A 13,112-nucleotide genomic window follows, 5' to 3' on the forward strand; every position below is an offset into this window, starting at 1 on the left:
TCACAAAGTTATTGCAGGCATCAGAAATCATTAGTACTGGGAAAGGAAGCAGAGCAGGAAAACAGAGAAACATAACACAAAATTGATTTACTAGCTTATTAAAGGTGCAAAGCTTCGCCAGAAAAAATCCTTTCCAGTGTCATGTTGACATGTGTATTACAAATCAATGCAATTGCAATCCAATGCAATATGGTCATTCAATACTCAATAGTCAGCAGTCCATCTGACAGGACTTCATCAAATACTGGGTTATCCTTGTCTGCTGATTTATATTAAACATGCAGGAGGAAATCAATAGGTTAGAATCAAGATAGTTGGAGAGAGTTTTCTCTTCGAGGGAAAGTCGTTGGGAGGTAGAACCCAGTACCTTCGAAAACCCAAAGCTCGGATACCATTTTAGATTAACAATTGTTCCAAAAGACTAAGCTGTTCAGATATCGATCCAACAATGTACATCAAGCCATCCAACACAAGGGAAGTCCCTATTTATCTCTTTTTTGCTTGTACTGCTATACTAAACATGTTCTTTCCAATACAGTGGGTTCAAGAACCTCTTCTTCTATCAAGAGTGCATTGCTCCCATGTTATCATAATGAAGACAGAGGTGTATGTTGCATGGTTATCTGGTACAGTTGGTCAGTCGATTGCATTCATGGTGAGTCGTACTAGCTGCTTAAAAAGGAAAAATATATATATATATATATAGCCAATCTTTAAGACTACAGGGAAACTCTTTGTTTCAGGTGAGACAAAGAGATCATGAAGAACAATGAGCAACTTAAATCATACAAGTAATTCGTACTTTAGGAGGCTATTTCCTGGATTATGCTATTTTCTTGTCGATCCAAATTTACTTCAAACGAGCATGTTTGCAGAAAGAAGGTACAGAATAACTCTCAGTTTTCATAAAGTTCTCACAAAATCTTAGATCTCACAACATTGCTGCATATCTCTTCAGAATTTTGATAGCTACAAAATTTCTGCTACATATTTCCTAAAACAAAACTTTGAGCTTATGTAGTTTGATGCTTATAACCAGAAATATGAGGATTTCAAGACATTCAGAAAAGACAGAATAAGCAGACAATGATCATGACCTCTACATTTTCTGCAATCTCTTCGGAAATAATGTCACGGAAAAATATATTAAGATATACATAAACTGCTTACCATCCTCTGTAACAAGTAGTTTTGCAATCACGGTCTTATGCTCAATTGTAGTGTCTTTCAAAGGTCCAACTACAACCCGACCAAATCCCCTCGATCTTCTAACATTCCTCACTGGGATAATTTTTTCAGGTGCCTCTTCAGATCTTTCAGGAACAGTAAACAATGCTTCTAACACCTCCTTCTGGAGAGTATATCGGTCCTTGTCGCTTTTGTATGAAGCATTTCTAGACAAGAGTCCATGTTTAACAGTGCAGAAGTTAGAAAACATAAGACTAAGCTTCAGCATTTGGGGAAGATGTAAGATTCTGAAACAAACAATCAACAAGAAGTCACACAAGAGAACCAACGTACCTTCTGGCAGAACTTATGTGCTGCGGTTGTTCTCGGCATGAAAGAGACTTCGATTCTGAATATTTCTCTATAGGCTGTTAAAAGATATCGAAATGAGGATAGAAAAATAGTATGGCTCTGAAGATGAAAGTGATGTTCATTTTGCCTTCGCTCCTCACTTTCAAGGTCTAGCTTTGAAAAAAGAACCATCTTAACAAAACACTATTAGCATAAGAGGTTCAAATTGCTTTGAATACAATTATATTGCTTGCAAAAGAACACAGTTTTCATGCATGGCCACTTTATACTTGCATTAGCAAGACTGAAAACTTTACCTTTTGAGCAGCCATGCCTAAAACATCATTGCAGTTCTCCAAAGTACATGCAGAAAGATCCAGAAGTTTCTCCATGCTCTGCAAAACCACCACAGAAAAAAGGAAAGACTCTTATATTCACTATTGATGAAACATGTCCACTGTTGAGTATGAAAACCAGAGGATGAAATCTTCAAAGACTGATAAATGTCACACACGCAACTCAAAAAAGGATATGCTGCTAAAACTCTTTATGCATGAGCAATGTAGGAGAAAACTAAAAGTGAGTGATCTTCAAAAAATATTAAGCAGCCTTTTTAATTGACCTGTGAGATAAACACTTCTCATCCAGAAAACATCTACAAGGGTTTAAAAAACTGTTACCTCATGCTTATAAATATCATCAATTGCATTAGCCAAACCAAGATAATACGTACGATGTCAACTAAATAAACCAATGATAACATACTTCGAATTAGTACCCAACTATATATTTAATAATATATCTAATTGTATGTGCTTAATATAAACATATGTGTGTGGGCAATTTTAAAACCTCTAATTTACATAAACTCCTATTACAGTTCTTCAACTTTTTGTATTTTTCTAAACATCTAGTCAAATTGGGGACATAACCATGTAAAATAGCGTGAGGAGCAATCCATTCCCCAGTCCAACATCCTTTTATTAGAAAGCATAATTCAGGAAAAGTGATGGCAAACTCCATGCAGTACTCGCTGCATCAAGAGAAGAAAAAGTACATGTCCAATAATTGGCATATCTCCAAAATGGATGGGTTAAAATTACAGAAACCAAAGAAAATCATTTGAACTTACAACAGCTAGTATCTATTACTCTATGCATAAGAAAAGAGACGTCTTAAAAGAATGTTAATACTAGAGATAGGTGACTTGGTTGGCCCAGAACTGTATGCATTCAGCCATTCACATAAGGAATTAATCCCCAATGTGTAGACTCTAAATGAATTTCAAATCCGTTAGGGAAAGCAATCATCTTAATTCAGCAGTGCATGTGCAATGGTAAAAGATTAGGCCAACAACATGAAAATATGAGCTTGACTGAAAGCAACTAATTTGAGAGAATGATGCGAATGTAAGCTCTACAACACCCACCGTCAGTTAAAGGGGAACAATATTTAGCAGTATTCTATTCCAGTTGTTTATACAAGATTCTGTTATTATAGTGAACCCAAAAGTGAGAGGCCCTCCCATACAAAATCTGAGATAACTAAAATAAAATATTAGCAACCAAAACTCTGTTGACAAAGATATACTCTAGATGTGTGCAAGTGTTTGAAGGGAAGAGAGGTTGTACCCATTTGTTTGTTTTCATGAAGCACATCTCCCGAAACACTACATATGAACCAAGCTACAACTACTTTGATTTTCACGTGCAAGATTCACTCACCAACCCTATGTAATTCACAAAGCTTGGACCGCATACGAGTGAGTGACAAAAGCTTTGCCATCAAAGACAAGGTTTGACTGAGACACTCTAAACATTACAGTGAAGGTGAACTTACCATTTGAACATCGTACCCACAACGGCCTGCAAGATCAATACAATGCTAAGGTCACATATAACATCAGCTTAAGCATAGAACTTGATACACAAATCATGACATTATCGTAGCCTAAAACATGTGAGATAGGGAAGGTCCAACAGGTAAAGTCTTAAATTTGATCAGGGTAACAGTATCAAATAATGACGTGATTAAGCAAGTAACATCTATGACATACAATGACCGTTACAAGTGTTATACCACAAAGCATAAAAAAAATGACCTTTGTGATGGCCAACGAACAAAAGGATTTATCCCTTGAAGTAGTCTGCTCCACATCAAAAAGATTATAATGAACACAGCTATAGCAGAGAAAGATCAAGATATCGTACAAACATTACACCCATAATCAATGTACACGTGATCTGATCAGAAAAGATTCACAACATAGTACCTAGGGGACACAAAAGCTGAATAGCTTTCACAAGGAAAACCCACTTTGAAACCTTTTCCTTGAAAAGCTGGTAATGCAATCTGTCTGAAATAGTATGTCAGATCAGCTAGTCACACATATCAACAGGCATGTGGAGGTGATAACTGATCAAAACATGGATATTGTCTTTTCCATGTGGATTTACCCTAGACGTTATCCTGGAATACAAATTTCATCCTATAATTTTATGATTATGGGTATTAACAAACTTTGGGCAATAGACAATCCTTTAACCATGAGCAAAATACCAGCGTATTTGGGCAATAGACAATCCTTCAAAACATAGCTAGGCTGGCAAGAATAGGAAGTTCATATGGCAAAATGGCAGAGGGTATTTACCGAGAACTTCATGGATGATCTTCAAGTCCAACTGAAAGCCATCTCCAAGCATTTTAAAGATAAACTCTTCAGTAGCCATGGGCATACTTTCAACTGAGGCTGACATATCTGTTGGAACTCTTTCATCCCAAATCTCAGATACAGGCACATCTTCCGAACTCAATTTCAGAGGTTTGTTAGTTTTAGGCGCTTCATTTCTTGAGGGCCTGGAACGAGAATACTCTCTTCCAATTAGACCAGAAACAGTACCCATGGATGCTGAACATTTCTTTGGCTTTGATGCAATACCATTTGTTTCTGCAAGATTTGACTTGTCTAACAAATCGTCATCTGAGGCCAGTGATTCTTCCTTGGAGGCGAAAGCACAAGAACTAGATGTGCTTCCCTGGAGATTACATAGTAATTCTCCGGCAGCATATATGTCACAGTCTGCTTGACAATAGGCAGAGGCTATATCCTTGAGAGATACAGCAGAGCCAAAGGCATCAAGTAGCTGCTCCAAGTCTCTTTTGTCGCCATAGTTGCACCAGGAAGTGTTGGAGGTAAGTTCTTCTGTCTTCACCCTTCCACAAGAGAAAAGCACATTGTTCAGTAGGAATTTCAATCAATCACAAGAAAAAGTGCACAGAATAACATAAGTTCGCAGAAGACCGTGTTTCACAAAGGACGAGAATGACTTAAACACTAAACAAACAGGCATAGATCCAATTTACAATAGAAACCGTCTGAATCGTGTACCACTAACAAAAGTAGAAGAGCTCTTTATACTCTAGATGTCTGATTGTACTCTATCTGAATCCAGGTGAATAGCAATGCACAACTGAAAATTTTTCAGATATCAAATCCATAGAACACGGTGCAAGTTTCTGACTATCAAAAAATTTGCCTCCATATAACCAACACAGAAAAGTAGAAAACCAATGCCTGTGGTCGAACCGTTAGAGAACAGGTTATCAATCCCCACACGCTCCTGAGACCAAATACACATTGGACTGTAAATTGGACCAAGCTGATCAAGCTCAACTCGTGATTTCCTCGCGAAAAGTTTGTTTGAGATTCATTTCTTACATGAATAACATAAGCTTCAATACAGTTTTGAAACTCATTTTAAGTTTTCAAATTAAGCCTAAAAAAAAAAATTCAACTCTACAAAAAAGTCTTGGGATCTGCTCGACTAACAAGCAAACCATTTTATATACGACTCAGTGTTCTAAAACAAGGAATTAATTGGAGGTTAATCGCTGGTGGGGCCTACCGATTAGGTCCGACTAACGATTAATCGTCGATTACTAATTAATATGCACCGATTAATCGCTCGAAAGTGGCCAACCACCCAACCAGTGCCTAACAACTTTTAGAACACTGATACGACTACACCGTTTCAAAAAAGTCAAGGATTCAAAGCTCGGCTCTTTTGAAGCTCGTTCAGGATCTGCGCGACTAACAAGCAAACCAAGCTCGAACATGTTTCTGAAGCTCTTTAAGTTTTCAAACCAAACACATACTCAACTCGGCTCCTTTGCAAACCTAAATACAAGCAAAGTACTTGGCAAACAACATTTTCACGAAGCAATAGAGTAACATCTCATTCGAAGTCCACAAAAATGAATTAGGCCAGTAAAGTACGATTACAAACAAACTAGACCATAACATTGGAGAAATCAGGTGATTATTTACATTTCAATACATGAAAGGCACAACCAACGACAGCGGTACAGTACAACAACAAAAGCAGATGCAGATGCAGATGCAGATGCGTTCTTTATATACAACTCTCTATATCCGTGCATGTACGCATACGGTTACAGATATATGTGCAATGCATCTAGAAATACGAATCAAAAAAGCGATCAAACAAGAGACGAAATCCGAGGAGTGTTGTACGAATGTTCGACAATCATTATGAGCGATCAATGCTGATGATAAGGTAAGAGTCGATCGAACATTTTATTAGCTTACTTGGACATTGCAAGAAGGAAGGGAGAAAATCCTCAGTCCCTCTCTCTCTCCTCTCTCTCTCTCTCTCTCGTCTTATCGCACAGTATTTCAGCTGCCGAGAGGCGAAAGGATGTGAGAGAGGGGAGAGAGAGAGGGGCGTGGTATTTGGTATTTATAGAAATTTGTTTGGCACTGGTCACCCTCACCCTCACCCTCACCCTCTGCGAAATGTGATGGAATTTAATGGGAATTGGAAATTACAATAATGACACTGAATATACTACCACTCCTGGAGAATGTTGCCTTCTGGGGACTATTTCGACCTTTTGGGAATGATATGTGTCCACTCCATCGTACGCGATGTCATGGAGCGATTTTGACTACGCGCGCTCTAATGGCGTAGTATTTCGGGAGAATGACCCGACAGAGTGGCGTGAACTGGCTTTAATCCCAAATGGATGGGGACCAGTTTCAAAATTATCGCTGCCATGGCAAGAGGTACAATATTCACCAATATATGGTGTGTCAATTCAAAATGTCTATTTTACCCTCGTTTATATACAAATTAAAACTCTCGCTCTCTCATTTTTCTCCCAATTCTCCTTCGTCTCCCCTCTCTCCCTCCACAGCAACAACCACGACTCGCCCTCTTTCCCCCTCTCTCTCTCTCTTGCCCTCTCTCTGTCTCTTACACATACATAATTCTATTTTGTTCTATCCTTCCGCAGACAAAATCTATTTTTGTGACCAAGTTGAAGATGGATTTCGATTATATATTTTGTTTGCACTCATTTGTTTATGTTTAACCTTATTTAGCAAATAAATTGACGGGATTGAGCCTAAACCGATTGTCGGATCATTGAACTCAAGTTTTTTGTTGTTAAACCATTAAAGGGTAGATTGAAACACATTTTCTCATATTTCTACTGGAGTTTTCTGTGTGGTGTATTTTGTCTATTTTTTATTTTAACAAGACAGGTAGAATAATAAAATTTTATCTCGGAGAATGTTGGGTGACCTAAAACATGATTTGATCTGTTGCAATAATATATATGATCCAAACATATTTTGGACGGAGTCTGATTTAAATATTAACTTGGTCTTTTGAGAATATTGAATGTTGGCTGACGGGATTGAGCCTAAACCGATTGTTGGATCATTGAACTCAAGTTTTTTGTTGTTAAACCATTAAAGGGTAGATTGAAACACATTTTCTCATATTTCTACTGGAGTTTTCTGTGTGGTGTATTTTGTCTATTTTTTTATTTTAACAAGACAGGTAGAATAATAAAATTTTATCTCGAAGAATGTTGGGTGACCTAAAACATGATTTGATCTGTTGCAATAATATATATGATCCAAACATATTTTGGACGGAGTCTGATTTAAATATTAACTTGGTCTTTTGAGAATATTGAACGTTGGACTTTCCACAGTTCATAGTTGACAGAAACATGACTTGTTTTGGTGCAATAATACATATGGTTTAAACATATATTCAATGGAGTCTAATTCAAATATTAACTTCCATCCTTCATTGTTGACGAAAAACATGACTTGTTCTGGCGCAATAATACATATGGTCCAAACATATATTCAACGGAATCTGATTCAAATATTAACTTAGTCTTTTGAACATGGCTTGGTCTGGTACAATAATACATATGGTCCAAATATATATTCAATCAAGACGATTCAAATATTAACTTGGTTGTTTGAGAATGTTGAATGTTGGCTCAATCAACTGTCCACACTTCATAGTTGATAGAAAACATGACTTGGTCTATTGCAATAATAAATAGGGTCCAAGCATATATTGGGTGTAGTCTGATTCAAATATTAACGTGGTTTTTTGACCTTGGAGAATGTTGGCTCAACCAACTTTTCACACTTCATAGTTGGCGGAAAAAAAAATACTCAGTCTGATGAAATTATTAATAGAGTCCAAATATAAAGTGGATGGAGTCTGATTCAAATATTGACTTGGTCGTTTGAACTCGGAGAATGTTGGCTCACCCAATGTTGTTTGATTCATATAGGGCACGATTGAATGAACACCTTTTCTCATAACTTTGGCCCTCTCTCTCTCTCTCTAAACCTTCATATCCTCTTACTTCTCACAACCCTAACCATGAAAATAACCCGTGAATTCCTGAATCTCAACCAATCTCTCAACGGATCTTCAATTTCTCCAAGGATTTCAAAGTTTCAAAGGGTTTACATTCAAGAATAAGGTTCTCTCTCTCTCTCTCTCTCTCTCTCTCTCTCTCTCTCTCTCTCCCAAATTTGAAATTACCATGTCTCACACAAAGTTTTACCTATTTCCACACCAATCCTCCATCTAAACCCCAATTTCTAATACTCCTACACCCACACAAAGTTTTACATATTTCCACATCAATCTTCCATCTAAACCCAAATTTCTAATACTCCAACACCCACAATCTATATGTATAAGGCCAACATTACTCACCCCTCTTGAAATCCGAAAATCCCAAGAACACTATTGATTGAAATGGCTGAATGAATTTCCAATCTCGATCGCGAGATTGGTTTCCTTTATGAGTGACAAAAAGAAAAATCCAAGAACACCGTGGATTGAATGGGTCCATGAAGAAACAAATCCAAATTCGAAACCAACACGTTGATTTCTGCCTTGTTTTCTTTGTAATTCAAAAAGAATTTTTCAAAAAATTCCTCCTAGATTCCCCCATATTTCCAACATTTCTCTTTTTATATCTCTCCACTTATTACTCTTACTATTTTAAAAAAAAATATTCAATTATCAATCCAAACATAGCATTCAACACCCATTCTGAGGAGATTTGGAGGAGGGTGGCTATGGCGGTGAAGTCGTGTTTGCGGAGAGAGAAGTAGCGGTTGTGGGGGAGGGGGGTTTGGGGTGATGGAATCCGCCATTGGAAAGAGAGAGAGAGAGAGACTTGGTGAGAGATTTCTGTGTGGGAGGAAGGAGGGGCAAATGAGTCTTCTCAAGTCATGGTCATCCTGTTATCGGTATTATTTTACCCGTTACCATTTACAAGTAAATTAGAAACTGGAGCCCATTAAAGTGGTAATAAAAGCTTCCGTACACCACCTCCCGATGATTCTCCTTATTTCTTTCCAACCCTTTTACAGCCACCACCAACTGTGTTACCGACATTTAAAATATTTTTTCAAGGGCTTACAGTCTTATACCTCTGGATAGTCATCCATCTAATTATCTAATTTTGATTTTAAAATCCTAAAATTTGGAAGAAAATTTGGGTAATTTGATCGAGCGTATAGAATTGAGCTAATTTTAGACATGAAAATGCCTTTCTTTTGTGCTAACTAACCGTACTGCTTCGACTGTAAAACAGATGAGCCCACTCTGCGACTCTAATCAAATCCAGTCCAGTCCATCATTCATTTTCCTCTCTATGCTCAGAAATACCTGTATTTTTTTTTCTCATTTATTTTCTCTGCTTTAAAACAGCAAATAGGCATTGCATCGTGAATTCGGCCTACCACAAATCTCCCACTACTTTCTTCAGCGTTTGCTCGGTACGGTCTCTCTCTCTCTCTCTCTCTCTCTCTTGCATCTATCAATTCTTTGGTGGGTAGGTATTTAGCTGGTTCAGTTGGAAACTTGTATATGCTTCTACATACATACAAATCTCACATATCAAAATTATTTTCTAATTCGAGGTTCAGTTTCTTTTTCCCTTTCTCTCAACTGTGGGACTGTTGATTCATCTGATTGAATTCATGTGACTTCTTCTATGTTGATTTCAACTGGGGTTTGAATTATACCTCTTCCATTTGAGTATCTTGTATTACCAATTTTTCCGTCTGAGATTTAACTGAGCTGTTTTGTATTATAGGGGGCCGTTTGGTGGGGGAGATAGAGAGTGCATACTGTCACCCCAGATATATAGTATATCTGAGCTACTAATGTCTGGTGTTTGCTGTCCATATATAGATGATGGATATATACATCCCCAGATTGCATATCCGCCAGTGGCCGGAGATAGGAACACCCCCTCCCCCTATCTATGTTATAGTCACCCTTATGGGCCCTTTGGTAGCCGGATTAGTTTTGGGTGGATAGAGTATGAGGGGAGGAACGATAAAAGGGCAGATATATGAATGCGGAAATATGTCGACAATGTTGTAGATGGTTTGTTTGAGGAATTTATAGAAGAGGGGATATGTATATGCCTAGTTTGTTTTTTGGGTATCTAAGTGGGTGTCTTAATTTCGAAAATGGCTCAAAAACAAACTAAGCATATACATATGCCTTCTTCTATAAATTACTCAAACAAACCATCTACAGCATGTTCTGTCTATATTCATGTCAGCCCATTTATCATATCCCCATCCACCCAACTAATCCGGTGGCTAGCAAACTTATCATATCCGCGCTTTTCTCTAAATGGACGGAAAACAATAGATTCTGATTCATGATCTGCACAAAACAAATGACTTAGGGTGTTCTTTTGTTAATTTTCCACACTCCAGTTATATTAAAAGCAATGGTGTTGTTGTTGTCCCTATTTTCCAAGTATTGTGTTTGAAAATGCAACTAATAGCTGCATGTAGGTCCTTCTCACAGGTTAATGATACGGATGTCCCGGAGTGTGGACATTATGCTTCTCATAAAGTTCATACATGTAACCTATTCATTGTAAGGGAAAATGTATTTGCGTACCGGGTACCTATTTCCCCCATTGAGTGGGGAAAATGTTGAAGAATTAATGTGATTTTCACAACCGGACCAGGGAAAAACCCAACCTCCTATGCCTTTCTCTTTGTGCTGGGTTGATTATTCTGAGTAAATATTTTGTTGGTGAATTCCTTTTGTGAAGTGATGAGCTAAAACCAAGCAGCAGAGGATATAAGAAGGGGCTAGTGGGGGCACGGGCCTCAATTGTGACTTTTAGATTTAGAATAAAGAATAAGTTTTTGTGTTTGGTTTGGGATTTGAGTGGAGAGAGATAGACAAAGAAATGAGACTAAAAGTTTAAAAGAAGACTTATTGGGGACCGTGCACAGAGAGGGTTGGTTCTAGAGACCCAAAGTGAACAGGTTTGTGAACGCTTTTTGTTCCTCTTTCCAAAACCCACCCAAATACGCAATAGCCAATAGTAGAGAGCCACTCGGATCATGCAAAGCTTTCAAAACCTGGAAACTCGTTGTGGTATATTGTAAAGCCTTAGTTTAGTTACTGTTGTTTATCACTATGATAGTTTTTGTTAGTATTTTTGGAAAGGTTATTAACTCTCATGTGGGTTGATGAATATGTTACTTTTTGCTCGTATTTTTAATGAAGAGAGTTCATATTATCGTATCATTTTGTTATGAGTTTTTTTTTTTTAATTTGTGTTTTCATTATGCCCCTAGTGGTCCTCATCCCTGGCTATGCCACTGAAACCAAGCATGTGTTATTCCACTCTTTGGAGCACATATTATCTTTGTCTCTGCCTCTACCGCAACGGTTGTTTAATTTCTGATATAAAATTCCCAGGTCTTGGCAGTAACAGATGGGAGGTAGAGGAGTTATCAGTGATAAATGGTCCATGAGGGTTCTTTGGCTTTGTGCCCTTGGAAGTGCAGTCGGTATGCAGTCCTACATTTCTTCAATGTTTTGCGAAACAAGTGCAGTTTGTTCTTCAATTGAAATTGATTGTATTTGTCATTGATGTTCTTGGTTTTAGGCCTATACATGGTTGCGGTAGAAAGGCAAACGCAGAACCGGGCACGAATGATGGCTGAAGCTTTGAAAGAATCAAATGCTGACATGGGGGAGGAAGTTTAAGTTCATACTTGTCTAAATGTCAACACAAATGGTTCATTTCTTTTTCCTGTTGTAGGTGTCGGTCAAGGTTTGAGTCCTCTGTTGGGTTTTACCAATCTCGCGTTTAACTTTCGAAGTATTTGTGTCTTGAGGAGTAAGAAATGATACAGGAGACTGGCTTTGTGTTCAATGAAGCTCCTTTTCAGTATGAGATGTCTGAATAGGTACCGGATAACGTGGATTTTTGGATATTTAGGCAAGGATTCATTTGGATATTTAGGCAAGGATTCATTTTTCCAAATGCATTAGCCCGGACTGGTATCTTGTTGGAAATTGACTCATTGCTCTGAATAGTTTTTGGCTGCAAATAATACCTTATAACTGCTATTTCAATGCATTTTTCATTTGCTTGCGCAGTAACTAGTAGGAGGAGGTAGCAGAAGTGAAAACTACTTGGGAATTTTGATTTATTCTGTAGCAGATCCAACTGTGGCGGAGCCAGGATTGACTTTCGGGGGTGGCACTGTTCTATAAGAGTGTAATTTTGTTGTTGCGTGTTATCTGCAAAAGTGTAAAAAAAGAAGGTTACGTGGATACTGGATATTCATATAATTAAACTTTGTCATGGGCTTTTTTTTTTAATTAAAAAACAAAAAGTTTGGACTAAGTCTTTTGTGGTTTTCATTTGAAAACCACTGAGATATTGTTGTGATGATCCGACTGTTCATTTTGTGAAAAGAGATGTGTACATTTTGTGTACTCCGTATAATTTATGAAGTTGTTCAGGAAGCCGATCTATCTCAGTGCATACTGGTAGGTGTCAACCGAATTTCGTTAGTGTAAAACAAAAAAATTTGGTTTGAAATTTGGGGTGGGGGTGGCAAGCAATGCTCTTGTGGCTCAAAAGCCACTTCTTCTAAGGACATAATGAAAGATATGAACAGCTCCACCAGCAGATGAAATGGAATGTTAGGTATACTGTATACAGCAATCACAATGTGAATTGAGAACAGCCAAAAGAAAGTGCACAGGCCAAGCAGAATTTAGAATGTCGCCTCAGAAAAATTGGGAGATGAGCCAAATCTTGATGATAGACTCCAAGTGGAATTGAAATTCAGAGACAATCACTGTCTTTGAAGTTTTCAAGTGAAGTTACCGATAAGCAAACAAACGAACCGGGTAGTAAATCAAGCACAAAATTAGCCGATCATCCCAACTATTAATGTG

General features: G+C 37.7%; 2 protein-coding genes across 5 annotated transcripts in view; one reads left to right on the top strand and one right to left on the bottom strand.

Annotated features, from left to right (window-relative positions):
* Window positions 1-13,112, bottom strand: part of LOC131329229 (putative nuclear RNA export factor SDE5) — a 39,192-nt gene that overhangs the window by 2,685 nt on the left and 23,395 nt on the right. Inside the window, exons 1-6 of one of the 3 annotated variants that reach the window (XM_058362316.1) lie at window positions 6,128-6,272; window positions 4,169-4,731; window positions 3,358-3,383; window positions 1,836-1,913; window positions 1,522-1,595; window positions 1,171-1,376 (exon numbers count right to left, since the gene is read on the bottom strand). In XM_058362316.1, coding sequence (XP_058218299.1) covers window positions 1,171-1,376; window positions 1,522-1,595; window positions 1,836-1,913; window positions 3,358-3,383; window positions 4,169-4,731; window positions 6,128-6,135 — 955 coding nt within the window. In that variant the 5' untranslated portion in view covers window positions 6,136-6,272. Of the gene's footprint in view, window positions 1-1,170; window positions 1,395-1,521; window positions 1,596-1,835; window positions 1,914-3,357; window positions 3,384-4,168; window positions 4,732-6,127; window positions 6,273-13,112 lie in introns of those variants that run through there. The other 2 variants (XM_058362315.1, XM_058362317.1) reach the window with 2 other exon arrangements.
* Window positions 9,506-12,282, top strand: LOC131329232 (uncharacterized). Of its 2 annotated transcripts, none has more exons than XM_058362319.1 (3): window positions 9,506-9,652; window positions 11,616-11,707; window positions 11,806-12,282. In XM_058362319.1, the coding sequence occupies exons 2-3, from the start codon at window positions 11,632-11,634 to the stop codon at window positions 11,904-11,906; spliced, it is 177 nt and encodes a 58-aa protein (XP_058218302.1). In that variant the 5' UTR covers window positions 9,506-9,652; window positions 11,616-11,631; the 3' UTR covers window positions 11,907-12,282. The 2 variants fall into 2 exon arrangements, with proteins under 2 accessions (XP_058218302.1, XP_058218303.1); XM_058362320.1 differs by having other exon boundaries at window positions 9,562-9,652; window positions 11,492-11,707.

Source organism: Rhododendron vialii, chromosome 6a (genome assembly GCF_030253575.1).
Source record: "Rhododendron vialii isolate Sample 1 chromosome 6a, ASM3025357v1".
Classification (NCBI taxonomy): domain Eukaryota; kingdom Viridiplantae; phylum Streptophyta; class Magnoliopsida; order Ericales; family Ericaceae; genus Rhododendron; species Rhododendron vialii.

Coding starts and splice junctions, on each gene's coding strand:
- LOC131329232 (XM_058362319.1), top strand. CDS start 11,632: ATGGGAGGTAGAGGAGTTATCAGTGATAAATGGTCCATGAGGGTTCTT. Junction 11,708..11,805: donor TGCCCTTGGAAGTGCAGTCG/GTATGCAGTCCT, acceptor TCTTGGTTTTAG/GCCTATACATGGTTGCGGTA.